Source organism: Oncorhynchus clarkii, chromosome 5, assembly GCF_045791955.1.
Source record: "Oncorhynchus clarkii lewisi isolate Uvic-CL-2024 chromosome 5, UVic_Ocla_1.0, whole genome shotgun sequence".
Lineage (NCBI taxonomy): Eukaryota > Metazoa > Chordata > Actinopteri > Salmoniformes > Salmonidae > Oncorhynchus > Oncorhynchus clarkii.
This window is the reverse complement of record NC_092151.1, coordinates 37,808,024-37,833,785: the sequence shown is the minus strand read 5'-3', so window position 1 is coordinate 37,833,785 and position 25,762 is coordinate 37,808,024. Positions and strand designations below refer to the sequence as shown.

Here is a 25,762-nt window from a genome sequence, read left to right as displayed (position 1 = left end):
GCATTAAAGCTGTAAAAAATGATTTACTTCATCATCATGTAATCAATGGATGAACCGGTCATATTGAGGTATTGTTCTGGGACAAATATAGAGGCAGACAAGCTGATACACATAAAAACAACCTAAACACGCACGATTAAATCGTAGTTTTATTTTTTACAAATAGTAGACCAATGCACTGTATTTCCCAATAAAACAGTGTCCATCCCACAGAGCTCTAATACAAATCATTTTCAACACTGACATTTTATGGACAAAGATATTTTACTTTTAGTCTAAGTTTGGATGATTAATAATGACAAACATGATTGGGAATGGAATGAATTACACCAATAAACACCACATAGACCAGGGTTTCTCCAAACTCGGTCTTGGCCCCCCAGGTGTACATTTAGTTTTTTTGCCCTAGCGCGACACAGCGGATTCACATAACCAACTCACCATCAAGCTTTGATTATTTGAATTCGCTGTGTAGTGCTAGGGCGAAAACTAAAATATGCACGGGGGGGGGGGGGTCTAAATTTAGGTTCAAAATAAATGGGCAGTAAATCCCCAAAAATATGTTTTAAATACATACATTGAACGATAAACATGGAAAATCCCTACTTCTCATAAAATGACAGTGAACCACTATGTGCAACTGCCCCTATAAATCCCAAAATAAAGTACATCCCACCAGCCCCAATAAATATACTACCAGGATACATACATATGTCTACAGACCCAACCACTCGGGGGGAGGGAGAAAGAGACAATAAATGGGGTTGGGTGCTCTAATCATCCTCAATAAGGTAACAGTTAGATTTTAATCTGTCAACGCATTCAAGTTCATTTTATAAGGTCCCATTCATCTACCAAAATAACACTTTAATTAACTTAACTACATCAATTATATGGGATCATACAGTATGTAGTGGATTTTGGGTATCTTGAGTATCTATCTACCTTATGTCTGTTCACCCAACTACAGTATAGACAAGCTCTGTATGTCGAGAACATTTCAACATTTCAATTTGAGATTTCACGAAAAATGATACCTTCCTTCCTTCTTGCACTTTGTTTGACCAAAATAAGATATAAAGCTTATATTCCCGTCAATAAATGTCATCAGATAAATCGATCTTTTAAAACTACCAAAAATATCTACATCTGATAGAATAGATTCTTTCTCCGTTTTCCTCTGTTCTTCACTCCTGGGGGCGGGTCAGATCTTGACTGTGTGGGCGTGTTTCTTGCACAGGGCCTTGTCCTTTTTAGAGAAGAAGGCTTGGCCCTCCAAACTGGTGCTGCAGACCTAGGGAATGACAGACAGACAGTACAGTAATATCAGTGCTACAATCTTTCTATTCTCTATAATTTCACATCTCTCACCATGACGCCATCACTCGCTCCATGCAGGCCTGACTTACTGCACATACGAAGCAGGTATCATGCCAGGTGAATCCCAACGCCTCCAGAAACTTGTCTCCTGCCTCGATGGGGAAGTCACAACCATGGCAACTGGTACCAAAGAGTTGGTAATAATCTGGGTGGGAAAGAGTCAGTCAAATGTTACTTTCATGATTTGATTCATTTCAAAGTCTTGTTCATTCCGAAACACCTTGCTTGCTGTGACCTCACCTCTTTCACAGTATGGCAGCCCGTCCTCCATGTGGAAGGTGTTGTTTCTGATTGGCTGCTGGCAGGATGCACACAGGAAGCAGTACACATGCCAGGTCTGCTTCAGGGCATTGATGACTTCCTGTAAAAAAAGACAGCAATATAATTCCCTATAATGTCATAATGTCCTCATTTGATTGCAATATGTGTCCGTGGGTTTGGAGAGGAAGACGATTGAGCAAGGTGGACAAACCGAGATACTATACTGTCTCCTGGAGTATGTCACTCACCCCCAGGACCTTCTGCTTGCAGCTGGTGCAGGTAGGGGCAAAGAACTCTTCATAGCAGTGAGCACAGTACACTGTTCCCCTCTCCTCCACAAAGCCCGACTCCACCAGAGACGTGTGGCAGTGGGAACAGTTAAACTCCTCAGGGTGCCACGACATGCCCATGGCCACCAGGAACGGACCTCTGTGGATAACAGGAAGTGGGCAGAGGTCAGGATAAAATTAACTTTAAATTCAATATGTCAGACACATATGAGAGGGACTAAACTAATCAGAAGTGAACCCACAGGATTACGCTGCGTCCAAATTTCCCCTACTGACAGTCGTTATGTACCTGATGACCTTGTCACAGTGGCCACACATGGGTGTGCGTGTTCCTGCTGCGATGTGTTCGGCCCGCTGCACCAGGGAGTCCTGGTCCTTGGGGTGCGCCTGGGGAGCAGGGCGGTCAGGACCTTTGGGTACCGGTGCAGTGTTGCTGACCCGGCCAAAAGAGGGCACCGCTCCACCCTTAGGGAAACCTAAAGCAACAGAAAATACAGCATGGGTCAGTTGTTTCATTCACACCATATAAACAAATCACATCCATCTGAGCTATAGAAAACCATTCACAAACTTTTGCGTCATGTGATCAGAACACTCACAGCAGACAAACATCCTCATCATTCAATGATCAATGAGATTTGTGGCTGTATTTCCAAAGCTGTGTGCATTGCTAGCTAACCCTAAAGAAATGTTAGCTCAGGTGTGGGTGGGCAGGTGTGATCAGGTATGCATGAGTATGCTGCATGCTGACAGAATGTATCACATCTAGCTGTGACCTCCCGGTCTTATGCATGGGCCAGCTGTGTCGGCAGATCCACTCCACCCAAACAAAGGATACGTTTTCTTCAACCACGGGGGAAAAATATATATTCCCAGAGCCAAAGGAGACACCTGGCAAAATAATCCCCACCCCTCTCTCTGAACAGAACGTGGAGAGGATACACAATCCTCCCCTGCTTACCTCTCTCCCCACTGGCTACAGAGACATCCAAGGGGGGTCAAATATGTCTGTGCTCAGAGGGGGGTGAGAAGGGGGTGAGGGGTGGAGGTGGACAGAGACTATTGAAAAACAGGACCAGAATCAAAGAGTGGCAGACTGAGGGGTCAGGAAGCAAGTGCCCCCTCGATTTCCTCGTGACGGAGTGCAAACAAACTGAATAAACATGACTGGGGACTGGCAGAGAAGTGACGAAGAGGATATCCATGTGAAAGACAGGGAGAGAGAGCGAGAGAAAGAGGAAGAACAGCATAAACTGTACGTGAGACTATCACTGTGTGTTGGCACTATGCTCTAAGTTACTACTGAAGAGGCTTTGGGCAGGCTGCACGGTCGGGAACACTGGAGATCTGTATCTCCGTTCCACTTGAACCACAGCAGGGCTGCCAAACCCCGGGTCCAGGCCCATCAAACCACGACTTCAACCACGTCTGGTTAAGTGGGTCTTTTAAACGTCCTGTTGAGATGACGTCTGAAGACAGCAGTGGCTAGCCCAGTTCAAGGGCTTAGGGAACATGTTCTTGGATGGCACAGTGACAGGGGGGCATGGTGAGAGGGGGGCATGGTGAGAGGGGAGAGGGACGTAGGCTGGATATAGAGGAGTCATGGCCACACATCTGTCTGATAAACATCTGGGAGATGTATCCGCTCTGGAATCTATGCTGGCTGGATTTTACACAGATGGCTCTGACACAACACACCCCCCCCCCCCTCCTCCTATCTCGCACACGCACACAAACAACAACACAAATCATGTCCTGCCTGCTGCTATGAAAATCGCATAATCATAACACTCAATAATGTGTTCGCACTAGCAGGGGGAATGGTAGAGTCATGCATAATACAGCATACATCTGGCCTGGTTGCACACGGTCAGTATGAGGTATATGTTTGTGAACACAAGGTCAAGTAAGCGTTAATCTGATACATACTGTATCTAACAGAGAGGTGCCTGTGGTCTCGTATACACCCCCTTTCAACAGCTCTCACTTAAGAGGTCCCCGCGGGGAGGCAGTAGGTAAGCAAGCACAGGACCTCTCTAGCTTCACACAGTTCTGTTTAGGCCGTGTATATGTATATGTATAAATATATATATATATATATATATATATATATATATATATATATAGCATACTGCAGTCTTAGTCATCTTAGTAATGACTCCCCAACTCAAGGCCCTTCGGCAAATATTTACTCCAAGGCAGCTACAGTTCTCACATACACTGAATCTCCTGTTTAAAAGAGCAGAACATCTAATATATAATTCTCAATTTCACAATCTATTTAACTCCGGAATCTTGGAAAAAAAAAAAGGCAATAATTTGAGCTCATTAGCTGAATACCGCACTTTTTATAGAGCTCGTAATGTTCAAGAGCTGTTTGTTCCAGAGGCATTACGATGAAGAGCCGTGTAACAGAGGCATTACGATGAAGAGCCGTGTGTAACAGAGGCATTATGTTGCTCTAATCAAAGCACTGATTAATAGTCAGGTTTTACAGTAACAGCAGACGTCTGCCCCCTGTAGGTCAAGATTAACTACTACAGATGATGTCACCTTGCGATATTGACACTACGGTTGCCTGTCTGAGTCAATGCAAAACGCCAAGGGGTTAATGAAGACATTTCATGCTATACAAGCGTTTATCAGCATTCTTCTCCTAAAAAAATATTTGTGTAAAGGGTAGAGCTCTCATAACTTCCATAAATAAAATGCATGATTTGCATTTCTGTTCATAAATCAAATCAAATGTATTTATATAGCCCTTCGTACATCAGCTGATATCTCAAAGTGCTGTACAGAAACCCAGCCTAAAACCCCAAACAGCAAGCAATTCAGGTGTTGAAGCACGTTGGCTAGGAAAAACTCCCTAGAAAGGCCAAAACCTAGGAAGAAACCTAGAGAGGAACCAGGCTATGAGGGGTGGCCAGTCCTCTTCTGGCTGTGCCGGGTGGAGATTATAACAGAACAAGGCTGCATAAACCTAAGTTTGTAGTATAGATCTAGTCTTTTCTTAACAGCAGGACACACTCAATAACAGAAGCATGAACAAGATGTGAGTGAAACTAACCACAGAATGGTCTGGAGCGACAGCGAGAGGAAGACAGTAGGGGTAGTGTCAGAGTGTAAGATTACCTGCTGAACCTCCAGCCGGCCAGGAGGGTTTGACCTGGGTAGAGGGGGTCTTGAAGGTGGGTGGGGGGACACCGTTCCTGGGGGCTCCTGGGACTTTGGTCATGGTCTTCACTGATGTGACGTGAGCACTGGGCAGGGCATCCTCAACAACTTCTCTGGAGAACAGAAAGGTCATTGTTTCAATGAAACATACTGGCACACACACACACACACACACACACACAAACAAATGTTTTCACTTTATAGTATTTGGCTCATAATAAACCCAGTAGCGTTGAAGTTCTTAACGTCTGGTGTTTACTCATGACTATCCACATCGCCAGGCTGTGCAAACTGATGCCTGTCCGTCTCTCCCTCAGGCCCTGTTTGTTATGGCAACCTCGGCCATGGTTACAGTACAGTAGGCGTTCCATCCACCTCTCAGCTGTTAGAACGTGATTCCATCACAACACGCCTCCCTAAAAACTATAGACTTCACCATCTTCTGCTATAGCTGAACTCATGCCCACATCGTGCACTCTCTCCACACCTAACCCCAATATAAAGCCTATGGTTCTCCTCCTGTTCAATAACATGTTTAAGGTGAAATTATGTGCAGACCACACGGAAAAATAGCTAAATAGTTGTTGGAAATACAAGTGCATCGGAAGGGCTGTTTTGAAGACATAAAACCAGGCTAATTATGAATAGGCACGATTGAGTCATATCCAGCAGAGGCACTAACCAGGCACAATCAATTAGCAGGAAGTTCAGTGACACACTCAACCAATCAGGCCAATTATGGGGAGAGTTGATTGGATTAAAAGCTGTGTCTGATGAAAACCATGGCCAGATTGATCCAATAAGGATAGATGATACAGCCCAGTGTCCAGATGGCACAGCAATAAGTAAACAGGAAAACAATTAATGTTGGCACCGTCTCGCTCTTTCTCCCTCTCCTCCTCTCCTTCTCTCCATCCTCTCTGTGAAATGTTGTATGCAGTGGAGCTGCTCATAACAGTGGCCTGCTGCCTATTTTGCTGTTCTTTCTGTCTCTGCAATGTTGTCATCGATGACATTGACATATTGATGGTTCTATAAATAATGCTGGTCTTTAGTGCTTGAGCCATGATGGTTAGGTCTGTGCTAGTGCTGGTGTTCAGCGTATCAAGGAATCATCCCAGCTGTTTACAAAAGAAAGCTGGTTAAAGTCCCAGGTGAGAAGCACTTGCCCTTAGGAAAAGAACGGAGTCTGACTTTCTTCAGGTCATATGCATACTACACTACACTGTATTTAAAATGTGCATTGACAACACTGCCCTCTACTGGTGATAAATAGAAAGTGCTATTAGCTCAAGCAGAGAACTGTATTTAATCTTTATTTAACAGACGACGCTGGGATAACTGTGTGCCGCCCTATGGGACTCCCAATCACAGCTGGATGTGATACAGCCTGGATTTGCACTGAGATACAGTGCCTTAGACCGCTGCGCCACTTGGGAGCCCAATGTATGTGTGGAGCTAAGCTATTAAGGAGCTTTCCTGTATGTCCTTTGTATCAACTACTCGTGAGCCATCGGATATATACGCCGCATTAGTCTATTAGCTGTGTAGATAAAGTGTTAAGATACTGTACTTCCCAGGAGAATCGGAAGAAGAAGAGGGAAGTGGACAGGAAATAAAGGATATAACTTTATTTGGATGCAAGCAGCAACAATCTTCAAGCATATCTATGGTTAGTGAAGAAAATGAAACATGTAGATAAAATACAAAGGTAGTCATGTAGAAGGAAAGGTAGAGAATTAAGTTGGAGACAGTGATGTCAGAGAAGGAGAAACTTAAATGAAATCGACAAACTCAGTCAAACTTATACTACGTCGATAAATCAAACTCAAAGTATATTACTGACACATACGGTACACAGAGGATCCAGGTAACTGACAAAATAATGGAGACATGAGTGAATGAGGGACACAAAGTATATTGAAAGCAGGTTCTTCCACACAGGTGTGGTTCCTGAGTTAATTAAGCAATTAACATCCCATCATGCTTAGGGACATAAATAAAAATGCTGGGCAGGCCACTATTTTGGCTACCATGGCTATAGGATGACAATGCCCCCATCCACAGGGCGTGAGTGGGCACTGAATGGTTTGATAAGCGGTAGGGCTGGGCGGTGTACTGTATTTTACTATATACTGATATTGATGCACGGACCGGTTTGGGTTTTTACTTTACATTCTATAACATTATTTTAATCTTTGGTTTGTTAAATGTGATGTGCTGTGTATAACATCCATTTTTATAGTTCACACTGCTACTTGAGTCATCCCTCTCAGCTCTCTCTTCATGCCGCTTTCCACAGACTTAACCTCATTCTATTTCCATCATTCCAACAGTTCACCTAAGTGTTTTGATATAAATCACAAGTCAAATTGCAATTGCAAACATTTGGCAAAAACTAATCTGTGATAATTACACTGCCAGATGGTGAAGCGTGATTCATCACTCCAGAGAACGCATTTTCACTGCTCCAGAGTCCAATGACAGCGAGGTTTACACCATGCCAGCCGACGCTTGGCATTGCACATGGTGATCTAAGGCTTGTGTGCGGATGCTCGGCCAGGGAAACCCATTTCATGATGCTCCCAACGAACAGTTCTTGTGCCGACGTTACTTCCAGAGGCAGTTTGGAACTCAGTAGTGGGTGTGTCAACCGACGACAAACGATTTATACGCGCTACGTGCTTCAGCACTCGGTGGTCCTGTTCTGGTAGCTTGTGTGGCCTACCACTTCACAGCTGAGCCATTGTTGCTCCTAGACAGTTCCACTTCACAATAACAGCACTTACAGTTGACCGGCGCAGCTCTAGCAGGGCAGAAATTTGACAAACCGACTTGTTGGAAAGGTGGCATCCTATGACAGTGCCACATTGAAAGTCACTGAGCTCTTCAGTAAGGCCATTCTACTACCAATGTTTGTCTATGGAGATTCCATGGCTGTTGGGTCGATTTTATGCAACGGGTGTGACTGAAATCGCCAAATCCACAAATTCGAAGGGGTGTCCACATACTTTTGCATATATAGTGTAAGTAGTCAAATAAGGCAAGGTAACTTAAGGGAGTCTCTCACACACACGTAAATAATGCACTAACTAATACCTGTAACTATACAAGTGTACGTGATAACGGTAGGTATAATGTGAAATATAATGGACTCCACTGCACACACAGGGAGACAACTACAGGCATATTGAAATAAATAGAACACAGGCAGGTAGAGGTCACAAATAGTACGCAATTATCTTAGTGAGAAACAGTCTACTGCACGTTGAGTGTGCGTGCTGAAACACCATGGTGCCAGTCTCTCAGCTTGTTGTACTGTTGTCCCACAACCTCCGGGTCCGGTTTGTTCACCCTAACACACCCAACGGCACAGGGCAGGAGGGGAGAGGGAGGTAGGGAAGGAGGGAGAAAGGAGAGGACACAGGAAAGCAGACGGGAAGAAAGAAATTGTAAGAAAAAAGTAACACAAGAAATGTTCGGGAAAATACTGGGAAATTGAGGAAATACAGGTCAATTAAATAAAGCAGTAAGATTAGCAAAGAGACTTGATATCTCTTGTTAGGAGCTCTGTGTTTGGGAGCGTGCTGTCTGTTAACCAACTGTCTCTGAGAAGGCATGAGTGAGTGTCTCCTCCTGGCAGTCCCTTATTACCCATAGTCCCTCTTCGTTACCCACAATCCCACCGTGACATTCTAATTGTCCGGTGCTTTGGTTGGGACATCAGCAGTGTGCGTTTACTGCAGATGAAGATGAACGGGGGGGGGGGGGGGGGGCAGCTTTCAGAGAGCTCTGAGGGTTTGGCCGAACCAGCTAACCCAGCCGGAGATGTTTTTACTAGGGTTTCCTCCACAGTGGGCTTCCTCTGATGTGGCTTCCTGTAATGAAGCTTGAAACTAAGCGTCTCATTGGATCAGGAAGCAATGGGCTAAACACGGAATCCCAATAATGAGAAGCTTCTGTGACGTGCAGGATGAGACGTCACCCCAACATAGTCACAGTAACAACAGCGTCACACTCACACGCCAGGAAAATACAACCAGATCACATGGGAGCAGACTGACCAATCAACTACTCACTTCTTTCCAGTGCTGTTCTCCTGGGCTTGGTCTGTCAACAGAGGAGGAAAGAAACGCATGAACATCAATGCAGAGATTGTGACATGTGCGTGTAGACGTGTGTCTTGTAATAGAAAATAACTGATGGGGTGACCAGCCAAAAAGAGAGGGGTTATACTGCTTTTTAAATGCAAAATAAAAATATAGCCAAGGGTGCACCTCAAATATCTCTACTCCACGTGAGGGATGGATTACTAGGCTCAATATCAGATGGCAGAGACAGTCCTGGGGGGAGCTACATCCCTCTCTCCTCACCTACAAACCACTCTCCACATCTACAGCTGTACAAACCACTCTCCAGCACCATTTGCATAATATCAACAGCCGTAAACATATTCAGCACTGCATTGCCGTGGAGGCAGGGTAGCCTAGTGGTTAGAGCGTTGGACTAGTAACCGAAAGGTTGCAAGTTCAAACCCCCGAGTTGACAAGGTACAAATCTGTTGTTCTGCCCCTGAACAGGCAGTTAACACATCTGCTGTTCCTAGGCAGTCATTGAAAATAAGAATTTGTTCTTAACTGACTTGCCTAGTTAAATAAAGGTAAAATAATTGGTAACCTCAGCCTATGTCTGGAGTAGAGAGGGACATCTAATCCACTGTTCCTTGTCAGCTCCATGTCAGCTTATATTAGCAGAGCATGTCCAACACACACACACAGGGCTGGGGTGATGACAGAGAGATGGTTGCTGAGGCTCGGAGACAGACCTGCGCCACAGGGACTAGCATGCAGCACTTAATTATTTATTTAAAAAAAAAACTTTATTTAACCAGGAAGGGCTCATTTTTCAAGAGAGCCCTGGCCAAGATAGGCAGCACCAAGTCATTACCCCCCCCCAAAAAATACAGACAGACAACATGAAAAACTACAAGTAAATCTAGTAAAAACCATTGAATTCACAAGAGCAAACAGCAAATTAAAAACACTGACAGGTCAGGGAATCAGCCTCAAGGCTCAGCACTGTTGTAATCTATACTACAGCCTACTTATGTAACCTTTCCCTTAGGGGAAAAGGCCAACTAGTCACAATGATCTAGCTATAACATATATCTATTTTCTAATACCACTGTGCCAAGGTATTGGTGGTGCTGCATGTGTTCTGGCCTGGGTATGAGGGTGCCAGGGTACCCAACATGAAGTAACTAGGGTGTCATTATGCATCAGGGTATTGGGGGAAGGGGAGGGTGCCAGGGTACCCAACAAAGTAACTAGGGTGTCATTATGCATCAGGGTATTGGGGGAAGGGGAGGGTGCCAGGGTACCCAACATAAAGTAACTAGGGTGTCATTATGCATCAGGGTATTGGGGGAAGGGGAGGGTGCTTGGGTACCCAACATAAAGTAACTAGGGTGTCATTATGCATCAGGGTATTGGGGGAAGGGGAGGGTGCCAGGGTACCCAACATAAAGTAACTAGGGTGTCATTATGCATCAGGGTATTGGGGGAAGGGGAGGGTGCCAGGGGGTACCGACCGTTCTCTGTGCCAGTGATCTGAGCCAGGATTCTGAAGGACCTGGACTGGGAGGTGCCGGTGCGAGGATGCCAGTCCTCCGTATCCTCGATCATACGCTTCTTACTGGCCTCGCTGAGTGGTGAGGCATGGTTCAACTCTGGTTCAACTCTGTTCCTGAGGCCACACACACACAGAATAAGTATCCTCATCATTTATTTCCAATTACTATTAGCATTCACCATTCATAAAAATCACTTTTAATAATGACTTTATTCATTAAGTAATTACTCCGATTAATTCATTAAATTAATGAATTAATTCATATTTTTCATACAGTAGGATAACACAAGTGCAAAACAAATCTCTCACACACAGGTACAGACAAAACACACTCTCACTCCCAGTGTATACTACAGGTAGACTCAGACAAGACAAACAAACACATTCACTCCGTGAAGTGGCCACTGCTAGACTTCCCATTTACCGTACCTCCTAGTGGCAGTCTTTGGGGGGATTCTGCACACGGAAATTGAGAGGGAAGTAAGAAAAGGAAAATAGGATAATAGAAGGAGAATAATCAGAAACTAGAAAAGACTGGGAGGAAAAACTGAATATTGTACTTCCAAGGTGCTAAAACTATTTGGTTCTAAAGTATGAGCATTACTGCAGTACTACGGGCTATACTTAATGCTCTGAGGTGCACTGGCAGAAACAGCAGCTACACTAGAAATAGCAGAGCAGCAGTCAGCTACAATGACACATAGCTATTAATTCCAACTAACTGTAATGATCACCTCCAAAACCCCTATGAAGGTGACATGACATGATTCAGCCCACATACACGGCGTTAACTCAGAGACACTCATATTATAGCATGACATCATGCTTTTAGTACTAGCAGGAATATACTTTATGGATTATTGATCAGCTGAAGAAACAGTGATCTAGTTTGGATTTTGGGGAATTGACGGAAAACTATTAAATGTAACTGTATAATATTGTTAGAAGCAAGGGTGAAATTACCATCTCTCACCACAAGGGGGAACCACTGGGCCTCACATTACAGTGAGCTCAGGACCTGAACAGATGCATTCTTTGTATTCCTGTCCTGAATTAAATCATGTTTAGACACTCATCTCAAGGTGTCTGTATTACATTAGCTACAAATGCATTTATGCACTTAAGGCAAGTCAAGTGTGAATATATCGGAGTGTTCTGCGTGTGAGCTCTCCAGCTCGTTTTCTAGTCTATTGCGTGTGTCAGTGAGTGTATTCTAAGTGAATGGAGGTCAGGGGTCAGATTGTGACAGTACTATTCCTAGAACCACAGTGAAATAGCTGGCTGGTAATTAATAAGTGGCCTTGGGTAAACAGAGTGACACGGTGGCAGACGGACAGACGGAGGGGGACAGATGCAGGGACAGGGTTCAGTAGCCCCGCTGAGTGGTGACAGGTCAGCCTACAGGGCACTGAGTTGCTGTCTGGGGATGGGCCTGGTGGGGATGCAGCATAAAAATGGCACCCTATTCCCTTTAAAGTGCCTATAGAGTCTATGGTGCTCTGGTCAAAAGCAGTGCACTATAAACGGAACAGCATTTCAATGCACATGGGTGTAAATACACTACTTTTCCAAGTGAACCGGACCGGGATGCCATGGCACATAGAGCATGAATGAACAGAATGAACTGGATCACAAGGCTTATGGCTGTGGGTTATTTACAGGGTGGCCTTGCAGGTTGTTTTGTGCTCTGAGATGAGGGTGTAATACAGTAAGTACATGAGTATGAGTGAGGTTTGAGGGTTATGGCAGAAAGGAGCCAGCATGCCTACTGTACTATTCAGGTGCGGCAGTAAAGCACTGATAATCGCATCATTCCACAGTTACAGAGCAGACAGTGTGTCACTGCTACTGTTAGAACACTAACTTGGTCTCTTCCTCCTCGTCCTCCTGAGGAAAGAACAAATGAAGAAGAGGATGAAGCAAAGTAAAGGAGCAGGAAAAGAGAAAGAGCATTGATCCAACTGGGTCCTAAAAACACATGGCCCATTCTGAGACGAGGTGCAAGCAGACACCCAGAGAAACACACACACAGGATTCAGCTGAACACGCATGCTGCTACTATACCTGGAACTTGTAGACAGAAAACATAATCTGGTTATTCGGCTGTCCCCATAGGGGAAACCTTTTGAAGATCCATTTTTGGTTCCAGGTAGAACCCATTTGGTTCCCCATGTTCCTTTCCACAGAGGGTTCTACCTGGAACCAAAAAGGGTTCTACCTGGAACCAAAAAGGGTTCTCCTATGGGGACAGCCAAATAAACCTTTTGGAACCCTTTTTATCTAACGGTAAGGTAAAAAGCATGCACATCAGTACTGTTTATGGCCAATTTATTAAGATTTGTATGTAAGGGATAATCAATGAGGGGCTATACGTTCTCTGGAAAATAATGACGTGGAAGAGGTTCCACGACGCGCTACCTTCCACAGAGGTGCATTATTTTCCAGAGAACGTATAGAGCCTCGAGTTGATTACCCCTTTTATACCATGACTAGAATTCAACACATTTACCACTAGAAATGTGTAACCAAACAGACTTTCGAGTTTAGCTAACCAAACCATCAGTCCTAGCTTGCTATCATGAAAATCGAATTCAACAATGCCAATAATGTTTTCAATTCGACTTTTGCTTTCAATAGCAGATCAAACACAGAACATGTAGCCATTGAATTCTATCGTGCAAATATACTGTGCGTTATAGGGAAATAATGCATGCTCTGGAATGCCCTTCAAGCCAATCAGAAGCAGACAGAGTAGTCCAGGGGGTTTAGACAGGAGGAATAATAACTCCAGAGACCGTAAGTAGAGTATGCAGTAAAGACTGAGATGACAACCAAAGTGCCTACAGGTATGTGGCATGAAGTCTCTACTATAATCAGCTGTGAAACATAACTAATTACATTTGCATCAGTGGACTACATTGGTAGACTAGTCAAAAACACGTGTTTTACTATTCTGAGGTTTATAAATACATCTGGCCTGAGAACCATCCCAGTAGAGCTTCTACAGGGCCAACGCTTCCAGAATACCAGACTTGTAGAAACAAGCGTCTGAGTCGACAGACAACAACATGTCAGGCAGACTCCGAGGCGGAATACTGGGTGTTTGGCAAGGCTATTCACTTTGCTATCAATTAGAGGGAGGCGGGCTGGGCTGGGTGGTAGCAGGAGTGAGTTTAACATGTCGTCGTTCTGCTGCTGCCTTCGTCTTCTGTTTCCAGTTCCCTTTAACATGAGACAAGATGTGCTGCTGCACTCGGAGCTCGCCGGCTTGCAGTTCTAAACGTCGTAATAAGTTAGCTCTGGTTTGTTCAGCCATTCCTATGGGGAAACCGAATGGAGAAACAATAGGGTTTTGGGATAAACGCAAAAAAAATCAGTTCTGATGCGTTTTGTTCTATGAGATAATAGCGTGACCTTTGTCATTTCAAAAAAAGGCTTCATAATTAATAAAGGATTCAAAAAGTGACGTTAGCTGATGAAGAGGGTCTCATAGAACAGAACGTGTCAGATCTCCTAAACCTGTGTTTACCACAGACCTTATTTTCAGCGTTCATCCAAAAACCCTACAGGAACTCCATTCATTTCTCCATAGGCTTTGTCCAACGAACCCTGGCGGAGTTGGCGCCAACAAAAAGACGCCATTACTATTTCTCTCTATTGTGGCTGTTTAAAGAGATAGGTAGATATAGGCATGTTGCTCTACAAACGAGAGTGTGTTTGTAGAGTGGCAGGTAGCCTAGCGGTTCAGAGCGTTGTGCCAGTAACCCAAAGGTCGCTGGTTTGAATCCCAGATCCAATTAGACGAAAAATCTGTCGATGTGCACTTGAGCAAGGCACTTAACCCCTCAATTGCTCCTACAAGTCGCTCTGGATAAGAGCATCTGCTAAATGAGAACAATATAGACTAAATAAATGTAGACTATGTAGGAGAAATGGATGGAAGATTTAGTACAAAGTATGTCCTCTCTCAGGTAGTCTGTTATTGCATGGTTGGTTAACTGAAAATGGACACCAGCTACTTGTGGCCCTCAAACAACAACATCTAGACAGGTAGTGGAGTGAACCACAAGTATCTGTTGACCTGGCAACAATAAACATGATTTATGGGAAGTGAGAGCGAAACATGTTCATTTCCCATTACAGCCATCATGCTGCTGCACTACACCAGTCTAAGTGGTCACATCTTGAATAGCCATGTTGTTATTTTGAGCCACAAAAATACAATGTGGTGCAGGGTAAAGACTTCAAGTGAACTTACTGTACAAACCACCTACCTGCCCACAGTTGAGCCTCTTGGAAAGGCAAAGGAAGCAGAAGCAAGAGTTGTTAAAAAGAAAGAAAGTAACAGGAGAAAAGAGGAGAAAGGAGAGGAGACGAGGTGAAAGGAGAGGAGACGAGGTGAGGGGTGGGGTTTGAGGTTAGTGCTACTCACCCGTTGAACTGGTCTTTGATCTGGTCGACTACCACACCCTGGGCTTCCAACAGGCCCCGCCTCTGTCCTATGGCCACCTCACAGGCGTTGGCGTTGGAGTACAGGTTGATGGGCGTGTTATAGCAAGAGGACTGCGGAGCACCAGGATTGGAGGAGGGGGCTATCACTCTGGCCGGGGAGGAAGAGGAGGACGACGAGGGGGTGGTGAACGGGGAACGGCCAGAGCTGGGTCTGGTGGGTGGGGCTGAGCTGGGTTGGGCTGCGATGGGTGGGGCTGGAGAGCGGGAGTGGCTGCCTAGTGGGAAGGGAGGCTGGGGCTGCTGGGAGGAGGGGGCAGCGGGGGTGAAAGCAGACGATGCAGAAGGGATTGAGGCCACTTTTGGGGCAGACAGGGAGGAAGTGACCACACCCACACTGCTGCCCCCGCCAAAGGGGCGGGCCGTCTTATTGTAGGCAGCACTGGGCTGGGGGGAGGGGCTGGTGAATGTGGATGGCGGGGCTGGGTAGGTGATTGGCACAGGCTTAATGATCTCCGGCGGTTCGTTCTAAAAGGGGGGGGGGGACACATGCACAACACACTGCACATCACACAGCAAACTCATGCAGGAGCCATGCTCCCCAGAACATTGGTATGCACCTCAGTGCTTTTCATGAGGGTGGCATCTTCACAAGCTTTGCATAATGCCCATAACAGCCAACCAAAATGTGGTGTAACGTCGTCTCAGAAGGGTACAGGGAGCATGCGCAAACATATTGATGAACTCCTGAGCACATATGACTTAACAAATGATCCTGGTAAGTGTCGATACGCCCACTATAAAGTAATACGTGATTAAAATCCTTTCATCTTAACTAATGAATCTGACTTGAAGTGATTCACTGGAGTGTTCTTACCTTTGGTGCATCCGCCTTGGGAACACTGGAAGCTCTGTGAAGACAGAAAACGTCATGAGAAAGAAGAACAGATGTGCAGTTATCTGTACACTCTTAGAAGAAAAGGAAGGGTTCTTCAGCTGTCCCAATAGGAGAACCATTTGAATATCCTTCTTTGGTTCCAGGAAGAACCCATTTGGTTCCAGGTAGAACCCTTTCCACGGAGGGTTGTACCTGGAACCAAGAAGGGTTCTCCTATGGGGACAGCCAAAGAAACCTTTTGGAACCCTTTTTATCTAACAGCAAGGTAAAAAGCATGCACATCAGTACTGTTTATGGCCAATTTATTAAGATTTGTATGTAAGGGATAATCAATGAGGGGCTATACGTTCTCTGGAAAAGGGGTTCCACAACGCACAACCTTCCACAGAGGTGCATTATTTTCCAGAGAACGTATAGAGCCTCGAGTTGATTACCCCTTTTATACCATGACTAGAATTTAACACATTTACCACTAGAAATGTGTAACCAGACAGACTTTCTAGTTTATCTAGCCAAACCATCAGTCCTAGCTTTCTCTTATGAAAATCAAATTCAATAATGTTTTCAATTTGACTTTTGTTTTGAATTACACCGCGCAAATATAATATACTTCAAGCCCATCAGAAGCAAGTATTCAACAATGCCATGGTATAAATCTATGTATAAACCCTGTGCCTTATTGCTTCAGTAAAAACACTAGTTATTGTATAATGAACCACCTGAGTCTCCCTGACAACCATATGTCACAACTACTCTAGGTCCACGAAGGTAAGACTGGGACCGATAAATCAATACACCGTTTGTCAGACTTAGAGAGAGGGATAAATGGATGGAGAGCGAGCGAGCGGTAGACAGAGGAGAGGGATAAATGGATGGAGAGCGAGCGAGCGAGCGGTAGACAGAGAGGGGTGAGGCAGGGAGAACAGGAGAGAAAACAGGTGGTGATGAGTAAAGGAAAACTCAGGGGGGAGAAAACCACGCCAGAGAAAAACCTGTAAATAGAGCCAATATAAAGTCAAAGACTGCTGCTGGCTCCCTTACAGGCCTGTCTCTATCTGGCCCCTAGCTCAATGCCACAGAGTCAGCCAGCCATAGAGCAGCATGGAGGTAGAGACATGTGGGAAAACATATTATACTCTATTACTCTGGTATGTTTCCCTAACGTCGGCTAGATTTTACCGTGGATCCTAATTTCACTCAATCATCCACTCATGCTCGCTTGGATTTCAAAGTGGGGTCAGCGAGCTCTGGAATATCAATATGACTGCGCCTCCTGAGATATAATTGACTGAGATTCATTTTTCAAATGAGGCCAGATAAGAGCCTCTTTACATCAGCCCCACAATGCATGTGTTAGCTAGATACCGAGCACTACAAGTCCACTTAATATGAGACAGTCAGGTCTGTGACCTGCTGTATTGGAGTGATTGTATATATATATGACGCAGTAATATTACCGCTTTAGAGCTTCGAACTGTACATTCCGCTGTGTTAAAGAATACAGTGTTTTAGGGGAATGAGTAGTCTGTCTACTATCCTCTAGGCCACAAAGTAATGTTTTGAACATATGGCCAAATCCTCAGCTGTTCAGTCATAAAAATAGACAATGGACGCAGTAGTTGGAGCTTGACGTATTGGAAAAAACCCAGGATCCCCACATGCCAGTATTTTCAGAGTCCTGTATCCTGTCAGTACGCCTCATAGAGAGCCACCACACCACACTAAAGCTTCTGGCTTGTCCTGCACTTGGGATCAATGGAAAAAACAAACAAAAACTGCCCAACAAAGCTATCCTCCATTTGGTGGCCACCACAGACAGAGCAGCAGCCCAAGGCACAACAAGCACTATGTATATCTCCCCTCAGTGTGCGAGTCTCTACCTCTGTGTACAGGGCTACAAACGGTGTAGAAGACCTCAGATTTATACTCATGATCAAACCAGCTGCAGGACCTTTATCGCCTCAGGAAGAGGAGGGTGGTCCTGTTGTCCATACTGCTGCAAACAAACACTATTCAGAGGAAGTGGTTACCAGGATGTAAACCATCAACTCTCTATCCACAAGGATAGTATATTCTGTATATTCGATCCGATTCTTTCACTCTCTGAGGAGCAGAGACAGTCGCAAACGCCAAAGAACGTAGCCTAATGAAGGAAACGACTAAATGCACATCAAGTACACACAGCACCATTCCAAGAAAACACACTCTCCCTCCTCCCCTTCCAGCTCTTCTTGCCCTTCATCCATGGCGTGAGCTATTCATGACCTCCGTCTGCTGGACACAGTCTAGACTCCGTCTGGTGCGTGTTCTCTCATTAATTAATGCAATTCTGAATAAAGTTCCTGCCCCAGTCTATCATCTGGCTTCATAAACAACGGTGTCCTGAGCCTCTGTCTTTGACAGCCTCCGAGGCCCAGACAATGTGTCCCTTTTCCCCATAAAGACAGTGACTCAGCAACACAGAATAGTCTCTTCCAGAACATGGGGCATGTTCTCTGTTCTCTGGCATTCTGTCTGTCATATTGTGCCATTTTAGGAAGAGTTGAGGACAGTCTCACAGTTCCTTTTTCTAACAGAGCCGAAGCTGACCGACTAATGGCTCTCTCACTGAGTGGTTATCGAGGCCCATCCTGCCACACGTTGATGGAATTCATATTTTGAAAAGTACTGTACCCACACTTGCGGGTGCATATTTTCCAATGCATTCTCCAATGTACTTGTACTATTGTATACACTTCAGGAACGCAGCGCACTCACAAAGGCCCAGGCAACCAGTCCAGTAAAGGGTGGGGATTGGGCTAAATCCAAACAACCTGTGCCATTACAAACAAGATAGACTCCATAACACCGTGCGTCTGCCATCATTGGGTCTGGGGGAGGCCCCATCCTCCGTTCTCTGTTCCCAGAGCTGACTGAACAAACACAGGCCAGGGTGGTCCTGTGAACATCTGCTCAGCCCTCTCCCCTCTGTCCTCTCTCTCTAGCCAGATCGCGTGCTGTGCTGTTCAGACTGATGGACAGTGTGCGTGTGTCATATCACAGCTGTGTGCGGGAGAAAAGGGGGAAAACGAAGTAGCAGGGCAGTGTAGTCTGGGGGTAGGCCCGGGGGACACTGACTGGTTCAAACTGAACCATCCAGCTGTTGTCCTGGACCTCAATTGATTCATCATGCACATACAGATGTAGGATCTTAATTTGAGCCCGTTTGCTACAGCAGGAAAATAATCCTGCCGGGTTCAGGAAATGTGACCTCTAAACCTCAAATACACTACACGTTTTAAATGTCCTGCATTGTTCTTCATTCAACAGGGCTATCAACTGAAGATCCTACATCTCTAACCTATAAGTCATCTACACGGATTGATGATATGTAATCCAATTAAGTCAGATGACAGATGATACGGATCAAGAAGTCACGCATTTCTGATTGATGGGGATCCTTCCCAGAAAATACAGAAGTCTGTATACCAAATCAAATCCTCGAGGGCTATCCTTTGAATGTCGTGTCACGTAGGCCTCAAAAGTCAATAGCTCACTGAGAAAAACAACCATTGAATCTTACACAAATGCCTGTTAAATTCAAGGTGTATGATCCAATTTTGTCTGCGGATATTGCACACAACCACAATATCAATTCTGTCCTGTATATTGTCCATAGGGATGACTTCCCCCTGCTGAGAGGAGCATGGTTGTAGTCAGACAGGAGGCCTTCAGTTGTCCCCTTCCTGCTCACAGAGAGCCTTCTTCAGCCTGCCTGCATCCCTGTTCCACTCACTTGAACACAGTTCCGTCTGTCAAGGTCACATTAGCATGGTTATAATGGTGGGATTTAGATAACATGTCCTTTACATACTACTGAAGCTAATGTAGTTTAGTATGGTGCTCTATTCTTTGCAGGCTAAGTATGAGAGAGATGAGGAGAGGGAGGCATGTGAATAAATACGCTGGTAGGAAACTGAAACACAAAAACACACTATTGCAGAATAAGGAGTCTGGAAGAACGGGCCTGAGGGCAAAGTAGAGACATATTTCCCCCTCCTGTCTGTCTGAGCCAAGAGCAACAGTCTGGCACATGGCATCTGACTGAGTGATGGAGAGACTGCTAACGCAAGGCCCAGCTCTCTCAGCACCAGGACACAACATGACACACACACACACTACTGTGTGTACTTCAGCTAGATATCCAGGCGAGAATTACAAGATGACATTTTAAGGACTACTCACTCATGAACTGCCTCACATCGACACTGTATAAAAAGTCATTATCAGAGATGTTCTGGAGATTGTTCGACACCACTGCCAAATGAACTACTATCTGGGTAAACAATTATTCCATTGAAAGAGCAAGTCCTTAACCCTTACATAGCAGTAGAGATCGGCAGTAGTCCACCCCAATCATCGATGTCTTTGCCATTAATCTACTCTGTGGGAAAAAAACATTTGTATGTAAACTACTTTTTAACTGTTATTTCATTGTTATCCAAATAGTTCCCGTGTCACTTTCAGTGTGAGATGTGGATGTTAAGCAGTCGACATAGGGCTTAGCATGTCACTTTAAAAACTGGTTTGGGGAATGAAAACAAAGGGAGATGGATGGCTGTGGAAAAGTTGTTTCTCTGCTCTGCTAAGTCCATCTATGGCTGGCCAGCTAGTGGGGCCTAGGGGCCGAGCCGGGCCCCTGGTGTAACTCACTCAAAGCTTTCAACGCTCGATGTTCCTTGCTCTCCCGATCACAGTGACGGGAATGGCAAAGAAATGGCCAGGGAAACAGGAATTCTGACACACAGCCTCATTAAATCAGAAGTGGGAGAGGAGACAGGGAGTACTGAAGGCATGGATGAGATGAGAGCGAGAGAGAAAGTGAGTGTGACAGAGGTGAGCGAGCGATGTTGAAAGATGTACTCTAGGGTCAGCAAGGGGAGAGAGAGCGCTCTAATCGTATGGAAAGACAGGAGAGGTGAAGATGGAAGGGGTTTGTTTTTAGTGTGAAAGCTCGTTAACATTCGCAACGGGACAGCCTGTCGCTACTGTCAGTCTCACTCGTATGATGTGTGTGATGACTAACCCCCAGCGCTCCAAAGCAGCGTGCACGTGCTGTGTAGGGGTGGGGTAGGTTAACAGCCAAATAATGACACCATAAGCATGAGAAGATCCCAAGTCCCAGCACACTCTCCTCCTTCCACCATCTGCACACACAAACACTTAGAAACCTGCACAAAAACACACACAAGCAGATGTTTCATAATGTCTCTCCCAGACAATCCCGCGTCAATCTGTTCCCCCTGAATGACAGCAGGCCAAGGAGTGGTAAACTGAGGACAGGATAATTCATACCAAAGGCGCACACACACACACACACAGACAAGAATAATTTATCCCATGCTAAAAACGTAATCTGGAACAATTTCCCCATTCTGGATCAGTACATGTAATTGAATGTAAAAAGGCTTCTAATCCGCTGGAAGTGAGAGTATTCCCATCCATTGCACAGAACTTGTTCCACTCCAAAGCTACCTTGGGTCCCACAGCAGCGCAACCAGTCCATTTACTGAATACTAGAACACCTGATACTGTGCAATAGAATGATAACTACCCATAATAAAGATGACATTTCCAGCCCTAAAGCAGGTTCCTTATCAGGGGAATAAAGATAAACAGTAAAGAAACAGATGGTTTCATAATAATTGAATATGATTGCATGACATGACACGCTCCACATACATTATGAGGTTAATTATGGCGTGTAGAAGTTCCCTCATGCTCAAACGCGCTCAGTTGGAAACATTATTTAATCCAAAACATTAAAAAAAACGCAGGTCAACATGACTTTTAAGATAAAGAGGAAAATGCTGGCCATGTAAGAGAAACGGGAGAATAAATAAATAAAAACACTTCTAGAAATAGCCAGCTAATAGGTACAAAGACTAAAAGCTTCTCAATTCAAGTTAGTCCCATTTCAGAGTGGAACCATGGCCAGAGTAGTTCAAACTCCTTGATGCACCCATCCCGTTAGCGGGATCATTTGTGTCAACCACCGCTGAATACTAAAAATATTTACATTTTCATGAAATCACATGTGCAATATAGCAAAACACAGCTTAGCTTGTTGTTAATCCATCTGGCGTGTCAGATTTCAATAAAGTTTTTTGGCGAAAGCATACCAAGCGTTTATGTAAGGACATCTCTCTCAGTAGACAAAATATTACAAACAGCTAGCAGCAAAGTAGATTGGTCATGAAAGTCAGAAAAGCAATAGATTAAATCGCTTACCTTTGATGATCTTCAGATGTTTGCACTCACGAGACTCCCAGTTACACAATAAAATGTTCCTTTTGTTCCATAAAGATTATTTTTATATCCAAAATACCTTCATTTGGTTGGCGCGTTGTTCAGAAATCCACAGGCTCGAGCAGTCACGACATCGCAGACGAAAATTCCAAATAGTATCCGTAATGTTCGTAGAAACATTTCAAACGTGTTTTTATAATCAATCCTCAGGTTGGTTTTACAATATATAATCGATAGTATATCATTCGGGTATGTAGCTTCTTCAATAGGAGAGAGAGAGAGAAAATGGCTGCTCCAAGCTGTTGCACATACAAAACGCTGCTGGCACCCAGCCATACAATGACACGATGTGATCTTTCTCGCTAATTTTTTCAAAATAAAAGCCTGAAACTATGTCTAAAGACGGTTCACACCATGGGGAAGCCATAGGAAAATAAATCTGGTTGATATCCCTTTAAATGGAGCAAAGTCAGGCTACGGAACATGGAGCTTTCAAAATAGAAGCCACTTCCGGGTTGGATTTTGCTCAGGTTATCGCCTGCAATATCAGTTCTGTTATACTCACAGACAATATTTTGACAGTTTTGGAAACTTTAGAGTGTTTTCTATCCTAATCTGACAATTATATGCATATTCTAAATTCTGGGCCTGAGAAATAGGCAGCTTAATTTGGGTACGTTTTTCATCCAAACATCAAAATACTGCCCCCTACACTCAAGAGGTTTTAACACCCCCAACAGACTGGCCCCTCTCACCCTCTCCACTCAACATCTGGCCACAGCTAGGCATAAAAGCACGAGCTCTGTATGACATTAATGTCCTTTTCCTCATCCCCTATCCCCCGTCACACAGAAGTTTGTCTATCAAGGAAACACTGGCCATCTGTGAGTGCGTCTGGTGCTAGGCTTCCTCTCCTGCTAACAGAGCAGCTAGCGTATGGTTGACTGGCTGCTATGTAAACAGCAGGCCTGACTATACTGTACCCTGTCGGTCTGTCTGTGAACAAGCTGTACCAGCAGGGGGGAAAAAATGAGATAAGCACAGCAGGTGGTGGTACCCGACCCTTGGGGTCACCATTGATTTACACACAACTGATAGGCTGATTGGTCAGACAAACATTCTGGACATTAAGATGTAAAAGAGAGGCCCTATCCAACTTTTTAGATGAGAGGACAGGACACGAAAGCTAAGGACACTACCCACAGGCCAGTAGAAGTCAATTGACAGAGACAAAAATATTTGGTCTCCATTGCTGCTCTACTGATGTCTCAAACTGTATTTCTATTTTGTCTCCTTTTTTAAAAAAACATTTCACTGACATCTGAGCTCAAGGAAAGCAAAGACGGATAGAAAAAAATGAGTGTGTGAACCAAAAAGAGGAAAAAGACACACTGTGCTTTGATATGTTGCACCTCTGTTTTTACGTTGGTAAATGTCAATTCCACTTAGTCTCCAGTGGGCATGCCTGTTTCTCTGGTCTGTGTTGTGAGCTACAGTAAGCTGATGAGAGAGGCCAGCCTGTACTGACAGTCCTGGGCACTGTTAGAACTCAGCCCAAGAGTTTTCAAGTTTACAAATTGTGAAATTATTATCTTTCTCTACGCGCCTTCTCAAGCTGGGGAAGCCGTCTTGCATACCTTTAGAGAACATGAGAGGATCTGTTTGGGTTTCTGACATCCCGTTTTGTTTTTCGTCTTTTGAGGTTTCGGACCCAGGTGCGGCAGCCACATTCTCAGAAGGAGCGGTGCTTGACAAATACACAGCAGTTTCCTCATGCTCTTTCCCACACCCTCCTGGCAAAACTCACTGTGTTAACCTGGGAAGACATTTCCATAAAAGCAAAGAGGAAAAGACATGTTGTAAAGTGACTGGTTGTCATTACAATCATAGCACACATTAGGCTCAAATTGGCCAGTTTGTGCTTATGAAGATGCTTTTCAGTTGCTAATGGCCCAAGCGTGGATGGAAAAACAGTTTTTCTGTTCTGAGGAATTTCTGAGAGAGAAGAATACCACAACTTAAAATTGGGTGGTTTCCAAACGTAACCAGTCAATCTAAAAAGGGGAAATCATGCATAATCCTACTGTAGCGTACCTACAATTACCCTCAGTCATACTACGGCTACAGTAGGTCTGTGCATGTTCTCCATCACTTTGCTGGCAAGTGGAAATACTATTTTTTCCAACCCTCGAGACACGGACATGAACTGCTAGCGTGGGCCAAGACATTCAATCTTTCTTGGATACCCAGTCCCTATCACCTCGTAAAGTCTGCTAATCAAAACCGCATTGTAGCCTAGCATCCCTAGTTAGCGTGTGCTGCTCTGTGGCTCAGGGGGTGTTACTGTGGGGGAGACTGGTAAGCAGCAGCAGTGTCATAGGGAGGCTGTGAGTGATGGATATAATAATCCTGGCAGAAAAGAACTGATGAATCATAAAGTTGTGGTTTCTCCAGCATAGGATGAAAAGAGTTCTTTACTAAACTCTTAGAAAAATATTAAAATAAAATGGTGCTATCTAGAACCTGAAAAGGGTTATTCAGCTGTCCCAATAGGAGAACCCTTTGAAGAACCATTTTTGGTTCCAGGTAGAAACCTTTACCCAAAAATGGACCTCTACCTGGAACCAAAAAAATGGGACCTCTACCTGGAACCAAAAAAATAGGACTTCTACCTGGAACCCCAAAAAATGGGACTTCTACCTGGAACCCCAAAAAATGGGACTTCTACCTGGAACCCCAAAAAAATGGGACTTCTACCTAGAACCCAAAAAATGGGACTTCTACCTGGAACCCAAAAAATGGGACTTCTACCTGGAACCCAAAAAATGGGACTTCTACCTGGAACCCAAAAAATGGGACTTCTACCTGGAACCCAAAAAATGGGACTTCTACCTGGAATCTTATGGGGACAGCCGAATAACCTTTTTGGAACAATTATTTTTAAAGAGTGTAGTATAAGCTATAGGCACTACAGAGGAACTCTCCCTCTTAGCTTTAGTCAGCTGTAGGCTCCCCCTTGAGCAGAGCCATGATGAGTTCAACATCTAATTTCAGTTGACATTTGAATGAACCACAGCCTAAGCTGTGGCTGGTACTGGTTTGTCTGTCAGAAGAAAAACTGGTTAACTTCTGTGTCTTCACTCAAACTAGCCCTTCTCATCAACTCAGATCTGAACAGCCTTTGATCAAAGGCAGCACAACAAATTGGATCACACTTTAAACCCAATTATCTGTCCCCTTGCTAAACATGCTTTCGCCAAATAGTCCCAGACTCATTCGTAGAGCAATGACTCACGAATGTTGATGTGTACCTTTTTCTGCCCACAGAATATCAACCGCGACTGTATGACATCACACGGCCTGGTTTGACACACGTTAATCAATCTTAGCG

General features: G+C 44.6%; 1 protein-coding gene across 3 annotated transcripts in view; it reads right to left on the bottom strand.

The window, feature by feature from the left end:
• Positions 1–139: 139 nt before the first annotated feature.
• LOC139408777 (PDZ and LIM domain protein 5-like) overlaps positions 140–25,762 on the bottom strand; it is a 69,817-nt gene continuing 44,194 nt past the window's right edge. Inside the window, exons 4-14 of one of the 3 annotated variants that reach the window (XM_071153089.1) lie at positions 16,063–16,096; positions 12,601–12,623; positions 11,166–11,192; positions 10,696–10,850; positions 9,185–9,215; positions 5,064–5,218; positions 2,221–2,407; positions 1,890–2,070; positions 1,621–1,741; positions 1,410–1,525; positions 140–1,294 (exon numbers count right to left, since the gene is read on the bottom strand). In XM_071153089.1, the coding sequence (XP_071009190.1) occupies positions 1,205–1,294; positions 1,410–1,525; positions 1,621–1,741; positions 1,890–2,070; positions 2,221–2,407; positions 5,064–5,218; positions 9,185–9,215; positions 10,696–10,850; positions 11,166–11,192; positions 12,601–12,623; positions 16,063–16,096 (1,120 nt within the window). In that variant the 3' untranslated portion in view covers positions 140–1,204. Of the gene's footprint in view, positions 1,295–1,409; positions 1,526–1,620; positions 1,742–1,889; positions 2,071–2,220; positions 2,408–5,063; positions 5,219–9,184; positions 9,216–10,695; positions 10,851–11,165; positions 11,193–12,600; positions 12,624–15,168; positions 15,714–16,062; positions 16,097–25,762 lie in introns of all 3 variants that reach the window. The other 2 variants (XM_071153088.1, XM_071153090.1) reach the window with 2 other exon arrangements.